The sequence below is a fragment of the Peromyscus californicus genome, unplaced genomic scaffold (genome assembly GCF_007827085.1).
Source record: "Peromyscus californicus insignis strain IS unplaced genomic scaffold, ASM782708v3 Scaffold_5__1_contigs__length_169319896, whole genome shotgun sequence".
NCBI lineage: Eukaryota > Metazoa > Chordata > Mammalia > Rodentia > Cricetidae > Peromyscus > Peromyscus californicus.
The window spans coordinates 89,481,772-89,495,282 of NW_026294573.1; the positions used below are offsets into that span (position 1 = coordinate 89,481,772).

The window sequence follows — 13,511 nt, forward strand, 5'->3', positions numbered from 1 at the left end:
TTTTGCCAAGTCACTCAGATTCACTTAACTAAAGAAGCCAGAGTGAATTCTCTTCTCTGGCTAGAACATTCTGTCTTTCTGATAGTGGTGACTTTTGTAAGGAGGTAGATGGATCTGTTCATTTGCTTGACTGTGGCAATTATTTCATCAAGCATATTGCATAAAAATATCATTCTTTATACCTTAAACATATAACAGAAAAATATAATAGAGAAATATTTGGGAACTGCAGAGATGACTCAGTGATTGAAGCATGGAGTGTTCTTGCAGAAGACCCAAGTTTGGATCTCAGCACCCACAGCACAATAGGCAGTATACAGTTGCCTGTAACTCCAGCTCCAGAGAATCTGATGCTCTTTTCTGAACTCCATGGGCACCTGCACTCACACATACACAAACCCACAAGCAGCACACACACATACATGTACATGGAATGAAAACTAAAATAAACATTTTTAAGAGAAACACTTTTAAAAGAGGCAGTTAAAAGAGGAAGTTCTATCATATAATAACACCTGAGATAATGAATATCTGTACAGCATTTGTATGCATCATTAATCCATTAACAATGCCATCTTGAGATAATCTACCTATAGCCATAGATAGTTGGGTAATATCATAACTTCACCTGAACACTCCAAAGTTCACATACTCGAAACCGAAATCATGTGCCTTTAAAAATCTGGGTGAAATATGGTTATCTATAAGAATATTTAAAAACACAATCTTCAAAATAGATGTTCTATCTTTTTTTTTACAAAATTCTTTTAACAAAACTATGTCAACTTTTATAAATTTTTAGGAATCATGTGTACTGGACAAAGCAAGAAAGATAGTTTATCTAATTTTTTAGTTAAATGTTTATATAACAGTTCTTATTAGAATAACTTTCAATAAATATGGTTCTAGAACATACAAAGACTTTCTTTTTTAAAACAGTAAGCTCCCAGGCATGGTGGCACATGCCATTAACCCTAGCACTTGGGCAGCAAAAGCAGGCAGATCTCAGTGAGCTCTAGGCCAGCCTGGTCTACATAGTGAATTCCAGGACAGCCAGGGCTACACAGAGGAAAGCCCATCTCAAAAAAAATAAAAGAAAAAAGCAATCATTTTTTAAAATAGTAAACTATTCTTTATCCCCATCAAATTACTATATTCAATATAGTAAAAGAAAATAAACAAATCTGTCATGCCCAAGGTTTATCTGACTAACAAGTTTCCATGAAAAAATAACATTTCCATGGGAAGAAAGAAGATGTATCTTCATCAAGTTGAGGAACACTGCTTGACTTTCTTCTACTCTTGTGTCTCTGGGCTGTCCAGTGTTTTAGTTTGCATGGGAGATGGGGAACAGTCTCATCTTCTGTAGTTATAGGCTTATTACCATGTTGGGAGGTTAACGTGACTAGCCATCGTGCGTCACATGAGCACTTTTGCGTAACATCCTTAGTTATTCAACATTAGTTATCCTAATATTCTGATGTTTCTTTACTCTCCTGAGGGATGCTAAATCTAGTCGAGTTGACTCCGACTATTATCCATCACAGAGAGGAATCTGTTGACTGGGAGTCTGAGTAGAAAGAATGTAGAGGAGAGAGAAGCTATCTTTAAAGGGTAAGCAGGGTAAGTGTTTCAGTTTTAGAGATTTGCATTGTACCCTCTTCCCTTCAGGCCCTGTACCAAAGAAAAATACGCAAGCTTTTGCCAGGCAATTCCATAAGGCTGGCTTAACATTGACCTTGGAACATGATCTTGATAGCTCACTGAAAGAACAGGCTGCTCCCAGTTTAGAAAATAGATACAATAATCCAGAACAGAAAATAGAGCAGGATGAAACAGCACAGTGAAACAAAAAAGTGGTGCTGTAGGGAGTGAAGGGATGGTACCCACAAAAGGGTACCATCACTATGGAAATGCTATGCTCTCTAGTAATTGATACAATTGATGAAGAGGAATTATATTGACTTCAATTGCATCTACACCAAAGCAATTAAAATATGTTTCTTTACCTCATAATCACAATCTCAAAACTGTGCTACTTAGGTTTGTCTTTTGTTTTGTCAAATTGACATAAGCATCTGGGAGGAGTGAACCTCAACTGAAGAGTTGCCTTTATCATATTGGCCTACAGGCAAGTCTGTGGGGACATTTTCTTGATTAATAGTTGATATGGAAGGGACCAGCCTACTGTGGGTGTTACCATCCCTAGGCAGGTAGTCCAGGGGTGTATAAGAAAACAGACTGAGCAAGCCATGGAGAGTAAGCAAGTAAGCAGCATTTCCTTCATGACTTCTGCTTGAGTTCCTGCCTTCCTGTCATGATGGACTACAAGCTGTCAGCTTAAATAAAACCTTTCTTTCTCAAGTTGCTATTGGTCACAGCATTTTTATCACAGCAACAGAAAGCAAACTAAGATAAAACAAGAAGTATATTTACACCAAACACAAATAGACAACAGGCAATGTTTAAAATATATGACAATAATAGTCCTGATTAATTTCCCTTTCTAGATACCATAAACTAGGTATTATATATGAACCTTTATACTCAAAAGAAATTTAAATTCTAGAAAAAAGTTTAACAGGTAAAAAATTTAGAGTATTATACTTCCCCTGAGACACTTCCCAACTTCAGAAAGTACAAATTTTCTTTTGGTTGTCTTTAAGGAGTGAGAAGAGAAATTAAAATGTAACAATCATAAAATATAGACAATAATTAGATACAACAAAGAAAATGTTTCAAAGTGCTAGTTATCAGGATCATGTTAGTGTGAGCTGTAAGTGAAATAGTCCATGTGAAGTATTACATCCATGCAATAATCACTGAGTGTATCCAAGGAGCTTCAAAATTAAAGTGGTCCAAGATTAGAGGTAGTCCTTAGATCCTGACAGAATGGAGCAAGAATTATTTCCAGAGGAAAGTACCACCCTCCAGCCCTCAAATTCGACATCTTCTTTCTAATACAGTGAATAGTGGTTGCTCAAAGATAACTGGACACACAAGAGAGCCAGGCACAATGAAGCAAACCCACGGGTCAATAGACAATAGAAGCAGCCTTGCAACTGAGTCTCATGTCAGACAAAGGGAAGCGGAAGTTGCTTCAGGGACCTCTGTGGGCCTTTCTGACTCATGGTGGCCACTGCACACCTTATCTATACATTCACTCATCTGTACTCACACTAACCTCCTTGATGCTCCTCCAACAGACCCATGTCTACACCCTCATCTTAGAGACTTCATCTAGTAATGTTCCAGCATGAATCCACATAGCCTCCCCTGTCATCATACCCAGACCTCTGCCCAGTTGTCTTTGTCTCCGTTAAACTCAACCACTCTATTCAAACTGGAATCTTTCTTCTAAGGACCGACTTTGTGTCTCATTCCCGGCTTTATGTTTATTACTTTTTGTCATAGTTGACAAAGTCCACACACAGTATACATTCTTTCTCTGATTTTATTCTCTGTCCTTTCTCACCAGAATGGAAGCTCTTTGACATCAGGGAAGGTCTCCCATTTTGCTTGCTGCTGTTTCCACGGGGCCTAGACTAGTACTTGATATTCAGATGCTCAACATGGGTTTGTAAAATGAATGAGTAAATTCGTGTACATAAAGTGCTTAGAAGAGGGCCTGGCTCAATTAATCATGTAATCACATTAGCTATTATTATAACTATTAAAAATGCAGAAAAACGCCGGGCGGTGGTGGCACACGCCTTTAATCCCAGCACCTCCGCGGGAGGCAGAGGCAGGCGGATCTCTGTGAGTTCAAGGCCAGCCTGGACTACCAAGTGAGTTCCAGGAAAGGCGCAAAGCTACACAGAGAAACCCTGTCTCGAAAAACCAAAAAAAAAAAAAAAAAAAAATGCAGAAAAATATATTGAACTGGTATAGATGGGTTATAATTCTGGATTACTTTCCATTAAAGTAATCTCCACCAGTGAAACTGGTCTTTTCCTGGTACATTTTATGAAAATTATTTCAGTTGTGGGAAGGACTTGTAAGCATTTCTCTTTTATGCAAAAAAAAAAAAAAAAAAAAAACAAAGGAAGTATTCTGCTTTTTGCACGATACAGGGAAAAACACAAACTCCCAGGGTTTAACACCAGTGGTTTCTGGAACAGAAAATAGCTTCAAATACTGGTACAAGTATATAGACATAGATAGAAATAACATTATGTCATAGTTACTTTTCTTTTTTTTTTTTTTTTTTTTTGGTTTTTCGAGACAGGGGTTTCTCTGTGTAGCTTTGCGCCTTTCCTGGGACTCACTTGGTAGCCCAGGCTGGCCTCGAACTCACAGAGATCCGCCTGGCTCTGCCTCCCGAGTGCTGGGATTAAAGGCGTGCGCCACCACCGCCCCGGCTATAGTTACTTTTCTATTGCTGTGATAAAAAATGCTATGACAAAGGCAGTTTATGAAAGATAACATTTAACTTGGGGCTTATAGTTTCAGAGAGGTAGAGTCCATGATGGTGGAGCAAAAGCATGGATAGGAATAGCTGAACTTACATCTTGATTCACAAGTTGGAAGCAGAGAGAGAGAGAGAGAGTGACAGAGGGAATAGCCTTTTGAAACCCCAAAGCCTGCCCCCAGTGACACACTTTCTCAAAAAGCCATACCTCCTAATTCTTCTCAAACAGTTCCTCCAAGTAGGGATCAAGTAGTCAACCATGTGAGGCTATGGGAGCTGTTCTCATTGAAATCACCACACACTACAGGTACATGCTATGTCTGGAAATTCATCACCAGTGGGTCTTCCCCAAATAATCCCAAGCACAAGGCACTCACCAGCATTTCCGTTTTCAATCCAGCTGATGGTGGGGACAGGGATGCCTATTGCTGTGCAGCGTAGGGTTACAAAGGAACCAAAGGTGACATTGTGGGACTCAGGAGCACGCAGGATTTCTTGCAAAAACTGTTAGAAAGACAAAGAGCATGAGAGATTTTTCCTTATGAAATGGCTAAGCAAGATAGGACTTTCAAAACTGTAGTCACATGGTATGCCCCTGAGTGTGATCAACCCTTCAGTCTTGCTGGGCTTGGCCTCCAGGCTCTTTGGTCTATGATCTTGCTTTTCTCACCACCCCAGGCCACACTGAGCTTATTTACAACATAGAAGTTTGTATTTGTTATTTCTCAGCTTAGAACATTCACGCTCATGTCTTCATGTGACGGGTTCCTTATATGTATAACTCGGGTCTCATTTTAAAGGACATTTTCTTAGACCGTAGTCATCCAACACATCTTTGTCATTCTATTGTATGATCTTTACACACTCACTGTTATCTGATATTTCCTTTAGTCAGTTCCTACTTATCTATTCCTCAGTTCCCACATTAGATTGTCTTAGCCTGTTTTGTTCACTACTGGATTAAGTGCCCAGAGGGCATTCAGGAATGAAAATGAACACAGGACACGATTTTAGTGGATTATAAGAAATGATTAATGTTTTTTACCCTCAACTCTATCATAGCATAGTAGGGAGAATAAACCCAAATATATCACACATTTCAGAGAGTTGGATGATATACTGGAGAAAAAAAAAAGGGATATTTTAGATAAATGTGAGGAGGAGAATTAGCCATTTGCATTCCTTAAGGTTACAATCTTTGCCGATTTAAAAAAAAAATCAGTTCTTCAGATTTAGCTGTTTTATCTTGAATTAAAGAAAGAGGTGGAAACTCAGAATGAACTCAAGAGCACAGTTTACAAGATTGACGAGATTTCTGCTCTTCTTTATAAACCGAATCCCCATTAATTTTATTTATTTCCTCAGTAAGAACAGGAATGGTAATAAGCTTGGTCTCAGGTCTTCTGATGTCAAATCCAATGTTCTTTTAAACTATTATGAAATCTTTTTGTTTTCCTATTATATTGTCAACATATTTTATGCTCTCTTCTGCTGTTTTCTAGGGCATGAGCCCAGAGCATGACAGGGATTCTAAACCCCAGTTAGCACAGCACTTTGAAACTTCATTCTTCTAGTTCACCAAAATCCATGGAGTTTGCGTGGACACGGCAGGAAACACACAGAACAATCATAGCAAGGCTAGAGCTCGGCAGGAGTATTTCTGACTTTCGATACACTCTTTATAAGGTTACATAATTCAAAGGTATAAAAATGTGATATTTCTTGACAACTGGGTCTTCAGTGCAAAATTGAAGTAGCTTGGCTTCCTATCTTTTGATATTGAAGACTCTAAGACATGCATTATTTATAACATCATTTGGGCTGATTGCAAAATCTCTGATGGCCTATTTTAAATATGTAAATGTTGTACGCAAAAGCCAGGAGGAGAATGGGAAAGTGTCATCTTCAAAAACAACAGTGGTTCAGAAAAAAAAGTTTCAAAAAATGTGTTGAATGTTTAGCATGCAGTTGAACCTGCCTCTTAAAACCAAAATTGAGGGCTAGAGATGTAGTTCAATTGGTAGAGTGATTGCCTAGGCTATACAAAGCCCTGGGTTCAGTCCTCAGCACCATAAAAACCAGATGCTGTAATAGCACATGTCTGTAATCCCGGCAGTGGGGAGGTGGAGGCAGGAGGATTTGGAGTCCAAAGTCATCCTCAGCTACAGGGGAGTTTGAGGCCATCCTGGACCACATGAGATGATGTCTAAAAATAATAATAATAACAAAAACAACAATATCCTGGCTTTAGAAAGTCCTGGAGTCTAATTAAATATACAACAAAAATCAGAGTAAACAATGCCCTGGAGTTCATGTCTGTCAAATCCAAAATGCAGAAAATTTAAAATGGTAGATTATTTAGTTGCCTCGATCAATAAGTAGCAGGAGGAAAGTGATGTGTTACAGGCTGAGGGAGGTTTAAGGACAATATCACCCAAGTGCTCTTTTTGGATTCTTGTTTGCCGAACTTAATCCTACTTCACAGGCCGTGTGCTTTTGATGGCCAGCTCTAGGCTGAGAGGCATCCTAGCAGGGGGCATCTACATACTCTTCTTGTTCTCTGGTGATAGTAATTGAGACCTAGGCCAGGCCACACATCTGATCCTGTTTGTCACATGTGGCTGGGACAGTGCATGCAGGGATTGGCACTGCAGTTTTTGAGTTGAGTCACTGTAATCAGTACCACATGGTGCCCACGGCCTCTGAGCACTGAAAACAGTGAGATGCTTGAGACCTGGAGTTGGATCATTTTGGTCTAATTCATACTAGAAAAGTGCTCTAATGACTTGACCGTGCCCTTGGATTTGAAATGAGGGCCTTTTGGATGGAGATTAGGACAATAAAAAAAAATGGAGAAATAGGGAATCCAGATTCTTTCTACTGTTTTGATTTATAGAAGCAAATGTTTTTAATTGGGGAACTTGGAATTCTTCTTGGAAATTTAGTAACCAGGGTGGGTGTATTTGTGTTCTGATTCACAGCTTTTCTTTTTCTTTGGCTGCTAATGCATAATGTGGATTGTCATTTAGGCTCATTGCAAAACCCTTGATGATCCACATTGCACAACACAGCTAGGCATAAAGTGAGAGAGTGACTAGACCAGCCACTCTTGACAGTTCATCATGATTTTGAATTTAATTGATTCCCTATACTGCCTCATCCCCAACTTCCTATGGCTCCATTTGGGTACATGTCATGGGTACTGTTGGCCACATAGGTAGTAGCTCCATGAATGTAAAACTGCTAATAAAGTTATTTTCTTTCTCCAAAGTGGGCTTCATCGTTCAGTGCAGTGTGCTGAGAGAAGAAAGTGACCGGTGGTTACAGTGAAGCGGGTCCATCCCACACTCCTGGGTTCTCTCCCTTTGCAGTATTGACAGACAGCTTCAATTCTTCCCTTCCCTTTCCCTCTACTCCCAAAGGAGCTTCTAAATGCCGTTCTCATGTCTTTTGGTTTGCACTGAGATGTCCTGCTATCATACTGTCCTTCATGCCCCCTCACTCTGTTTATGTTTCATCATATACTTAGCACCACTGACACCTGTGGGTCCCTTTATTTGTATTTTGATTGCCCCTCTCCGTGAGATGGAAACATAGCAATGTCTGGCTCTGTTTTGTTCATTACTGCAGGCTGACTCATGTACATGTTGGTCTCTGTCCATCTCCAGATGTGCCCTGGGACAGGGTACGCAATCAATTAATATTTATTAAATGAGTGAGTGAGTAGATGAGTGAGTGAATGAGCAGGTGAATGAGTGAGTGACTTTTCTGGTGAGACCAGGCAAATGAAGTTCTCTATAATATGTGCATCTCAGCCCGGCTGGACCACCATTCTCTTGGGTACCGTACCTAAACGAAGGAAAGAAGAGCTTGCTATGCGGTTGAAAGCTTACCAGATCAGGACTTCTCTACCCAAACATTAAGAAGTGAGATGTGAAAGGTTGGGAAGGTAAGAATGAAAACCAGAAGTTAGGTGAGTCTCCTTGTTAGTTGGACCAGAGAGCTTTGTTTTTGAATTCAGCTTTATCAGCAGTGAAGCTCCCATGTTTTTACCCATTTTTTTCCAGTTCTAAATGTGAAAGGTGAAGATGGGCTGAGAGAAATTCCAACCACTTAACAGCCATTGACAACAATCCTAGCAGCTGCAATCAACAATAAAAGTCAGACTAACTTCATCCCCTGCGATAATGAACTTGGATATAGTTCGATAGCAAATCCCATCGCCTTAGTGGGTAGCCACAAGCTGAAATGCGTTCTAGGTCATCAGTACAAAGCACAATGTGGTCTGTTTCTTAGCCAATAAAATGCATGTCAAATGTCTTCATTTTGTAGTTTTTTTTATGTCAGAAAATATGTTTTGTTATATAAACAAATAAACTGCTGAACAGAAGTTTGAAATTATTTAATAATTTTGGGGAAACTTTGTAAGTATTCTGACATTATACCATTCCGTTTGCTACTGATAATCTTATTTATCACCATCCAACTCACTATTCTCTCTTTCTTATTCACGTCCCTGTGGGCAAGTATGTTATTATTCACCAGCTCCATGAAAAACAGGCATAGGCAATATTTAACCCCTGGTTTTCTCTTAGGGAACTAGTCACATGCTTTGGGCTTTATATCTCTTGGGCAAATTTGCAGACCTATCTGAAGGTTGGAAACCGGACATCAAAACTGTGCTGAAGGGGCCAGCAATTTCCACGTTGTTTATAACAAACACAGCTATAGTCCTTCTGGCCTCACCCTGAGCACCTGCCACCTCCGTTTTTCAAACTACCTTCAGATCCATAGTCAGCCCTATGGTTGTCCTTTTAAAGGGTGGTATGTATTCCGGAGATAAGGTCATCGTACGGTCTGAAATTGTTCATGTAAAGCCATGGAAAACTCAGGGAACAGGGGACCTAGACCAAGTCCAGGAATAACAGATGCTCTAGCGGTTAGAGTGTAACCCCCTTCTTGGGTAGAGGGCAGTTCAAGAGGATTTCTCAAGTTTGGGCTGTTTTTATTTCTGAGGGTTCTTTCAAAGGATATTGTGAGATCTCATGAATTTTATTTTCTCTTACTCTTTCCCTTCTGTATTATTTCCTACCCTCCCTTGAAGATGCTTTTTGTTTGTTTGTTTGTTTGTTTTGTTTTGCTTTAAGATTTCAAACAACCCGTGGCTAGCAGGAGTAAAGGGAAGAGGGAGACGACTGAAAACTGACCCAGAGTACCAGGGGGGATGCTTTTACTTGATGTGTGTTGTAAACAACCTAGTTTCTAGAAAAAGGAAAACATTTCAAATACGGATTAAACACCTCTTATGGTTGAAATCTAAATGTCCTCCATGTGTTCACATGATCGAACCCTTTGTCTGCAACTGCTAATACTGCTATGGGAGCTTTGGGATTCTTCTTCTTTTGAAGATGTATTTTGTTATTTTAGTTATGTGTACATGTGTGGGTATGTGTATAGGATGTGCTCCTATGAGTGCAGGTGCCTGAGGAGTCCAGAAAAGGATGTCAGAGCCCCTGGTGCTGGAGCTAGAGGCAGTCATGAACCTCCCAATACGAATGAAAGTTGGGTCCTCTGTAAAAGCAAGCATGCTCTTAACCACTGAGCCATCTCTCGGGCCCAGGGTCTGGACTCTTAAGGACATGCAGGTTAGCTAACAGAACTAGGTCACTGGGGGCAGATCTTGAAGACTGGCTGCATTTTGTGGTGCTCGTTCAAGCTCTCTGCTTCCTGATCCACCATGAAGTGAGGGGCTCTCATCTCACACCTTTGCAGCTACAGATGGAGTACAGCAGCCCTGATGTCTTCCCTGCGGAGATGATTTGCATCCCCTGGATCTCTAGGCAAGTGAACCCTCTCCTACTTAAGGCTGCTTCGGTCAGTTATCTTGTCATGGCAGTGAGATGAATAGCTAATACAATGTCCCTCATCTGAAATTTTAAAATCGAAAACTTTTGGAGTGCCAACGACTCTCAACAAGTTTCCATTTTGAAGCATGCTAGATCGAATTCAGATCTTCAGATTTAGAATGCCCAGCTGCTCAAGTCTGAGCAAACAGTCCAGAGTCTGAAAAACTCTGAAACCTGAAACACTTCTGATGCCAAGCATTTGAGGCAAAGGGTACTTAATCGATTATATTTGTGTCTGTAAAATGAGGAGACGTTGTTTTAAACAAGAACAGCCTAAGATAAATCCCCAGAACCAAACTGTGTGACCTGAGGACATGTGGTTTGTATGCTGAGATGATCAGAGTTTGGGTGAGAAGAGCGCCAAGCCTAGCCTCACTGGGAGACAGGCACTTCTCATGATGGGAGACTTGTTGTATACAAGCAGTTTCCCAGACAAATTTCATTTCCAGCTGCTTTTTCTTCCTGAATATAGTTCATGAACTGTACATTTCCATGTCAATGAAAATAAAACCACTTTATTTTTATTGACTTAGAGAATGCATTAAACTCCTCATCGAATTGAAAGGTTGGTAACCAAACACCTATGTCGGTTTTAACAGTTCTCCAAAATTTTAACACATCTACCTCCCACCCCCAAATAAACTTCTGCTCTGACCTGTGTGGGTTCATTCTCTTGCCCATTCTTTTCATTTTATTTCATGTTGCGATTTTAGAATTTGGACTGCATGATTCCAATACTTCTCTGGAGTCATGTTCTCCTAAGCGATGTGACTGGTTCATAACCCCAGTCTATAGGGAAGCAGCCCTTCCTCGGGTATACTATTTAAGGCTACGGCTTCTTCTTCCCACAGGACAGTTGTCAATTCTTGACAAAATAATAGCACTTTAGGTCAGGAAAATAAGCAACTGAAATACACTGTGCATGTAAAAAGAGGCGACAAGGCAGAAATAAGGGGGGAAATACCTTTAGTGTCCTGCTCAGGTTCACTGTCTTCTGTTAATAGGACCGGGACAAAACGGACACACAGAGAACAACACAAACAAAACAATGCATCGTGAGAAAGGAGATCTTAGACGTCAACTGTGCACGACTCATTAGAATCAATTTGTTTCTTATTTCAATAAGAAACAAATGCCATGAAGGGAAAGTGCTGACCTTTTTTTGCAAGCAAACTTATCCCATGGCATACGATTCCAAATTACTACTTGTAGTCAGGCAGTATTAAACAGAAAATAAACTACAGCATACCCGAAGACGTAGCTCACTCATGCATTTTTGTTTTAATGTGGACAAGGACAATTCCTCCTTTCTTTCAAGTCAACAGAGTCCCTACTATTCTAGTGAATTCTGTTCCTCTGCTAGCTTGGCTTCTCGTCTTACCAGGCCCTGCTGTGAAGTCAGTGGTGTGGACTGTGGGATCTCAGCTATCATTTCTATGGCAATAGACTCGTGTTGTGGTAAACAGGGGATTAGGGGGTTTCTGTAGAACCAAAGCCTACCACCAACAAAGATCTGCAGCTCTCATTTAACCCCCAGAGGCAGCTCAGAGAATAGAGAAGAACAAAGCATTCTGGGAACAGATTAGCCAAGATTGCTCTGGGATAAAATTTTTAAAAAGGAGAAGAAGAAGAATAAGAAAAAAGAAGAAAAAAAAACCCCAAACTCTGAATTGGTTAGAAATAATTGAGAATTTGTGTACGTTTAGAAACTCTAGCCAAGGGTAAATAGAAAATAAATTAGTTGTTCTAAAATGTTTACTATGACCAAAACACATGCAAACACCCACACAGAACCCTAATTTCCCTTCCCAAAGGCTCATTTGTTCAAATCTATTTAGATCTTTTTAAGAATTAACTAAAGAAAAGCCAGTTGTAATACGTGTGTATACGGAAAAATAGTGATGCTGTTGGGAACCACTGTTTCTGACAGGAATAGCCTAGCATGGTTCTTCACAGATGGTGGATATTTCCATACATGTCATACACCATTCACTGAGCTCTCACCTCTATTTTTTATTTTTGCAAGCAAACTTATGACTGAACATTATTGATGGGCCTGGGCCTATTTTACATATAAAAAAAAGACAAAAAGACTCAGAGATTTACTGCCAGGACAGAACCAGGAATGCAACATCTGTATTCAGGTTCAGACATGGCATCCTCTGCTTTAACTTGGTGTCATAGAAGCATCTCCATTTCATACTACATACCCAGTCCCCTTAAAGTGAAATGTGTGTAAAATCTCCTATTAGATTTGACTCTGTCTGAACTCTCCTGCCTTCACCAAGGAAGTCAGTGGCATTTAGTTTTATTTTCTTGCCTTAAGAATCCAGACTAGAGGCTACTTACAATATATAAATTGATGTTAATTACATTAAAGCATGAACCTTGAATCTAGATGGAGAATTGGGGTTTTACGGCATTCCTAATAGTGCTAGGTAAAGCACAGAAGAAGCGTTTGTTTCTTCTGTACTGGACACTTGGAAACTGTAGAGTCTCTGTTTTGTTTTTGTTGCATTTTTATTGTTTGTTTTGTTTTGAGACAAAGTCTCACTGTGTATCCTAGGCTGTTCCTGAACCCCCGCCTTCCCATCCTGAATGCTAGCACGTTAGGTATGTCCCACCACACCTAGGAAGAATCTCTGAGTAAATCACAGACATTACCAGAAGAGATAAACAGAGGTTCATCTTTGGGCCACATTATGACTGACGAATTGTGAAAGGATGCCCCTGCCAGACACACACTGCGGCTAAACAAAACCAGCTGAAGAGATGTAACTGTCTGAGACTTGCTGTTTTCCAAAGAGCAAGCTTAAGGGGTTAGCCTGGGAGTTTTGCTTTCATATGTCCACTATGAAAACTCCTTTCTATGCATAGATGCAAATCTCCACAAATGGCTTACATGCTTTGGCATTAACACACACACATATAAATACATGCATACATAACTGAGGTTATCTCAGAGATGATTATGGAAGGCTAATCTATGGGAACCTATTGAAGCTTGTATGCACTCTGTGAGTCAGCTTAGTGGCCACTACAAGACCAAATTGCAGTCCTAATTTCTCTATATGACCCAGATGTCTGTAGTGTTTCTTTGTGACTTCTGAACTTGTTTTCTGCCAATTTTGAAAATCCCACCTCATGGTCTTCATTCTGATTTAGCTGTTAAATTCTCATCTAAGTGCTTTACA

At 40.0% G+C, this 13,511-nt stretch overlaps 1 protein-coding gene across 7 annotated transcripts in view; it reads right to left on the reverse strand.

Annotated features, from left to right (window-relative positions):
- The window catches only part of Musk (muscle associated receptor tyrosine kinase), a 91,612-nt gene that overhangs the window by 40,008 nt on the left and 38,093 nt on the right, over window positions 1-13,511 (reverse strand). For 4 of the 7 annotated variants that reach the window (XM_052716965.1, XM_052716970.1, XM_052716967.1 and 1 more), the window contains exons 6-8: window positions 11,282-11,311; window positions 9,605-9,613; window positions 4,778-4,905 (exon numbers count right to left, since the gene is read on the reverse strand). In XM_052716965.1, the coding sequence (XP_052572925.1) occupies window positions 4,778-4,905; window positions 9,605-9,613; window positions 11,282-11,311 (167 nt within the window). The remainder of the gene's footprint in view (window positions 1-4,777; window positions 4,906-9,604; window positions 9,614-11,281; window positions 11,312-13,511) is intronic. The other 3 variants (XM_052716972.1, XM_052716969.1, XM_052716968.1) reach the window with 1 other exon arrangement.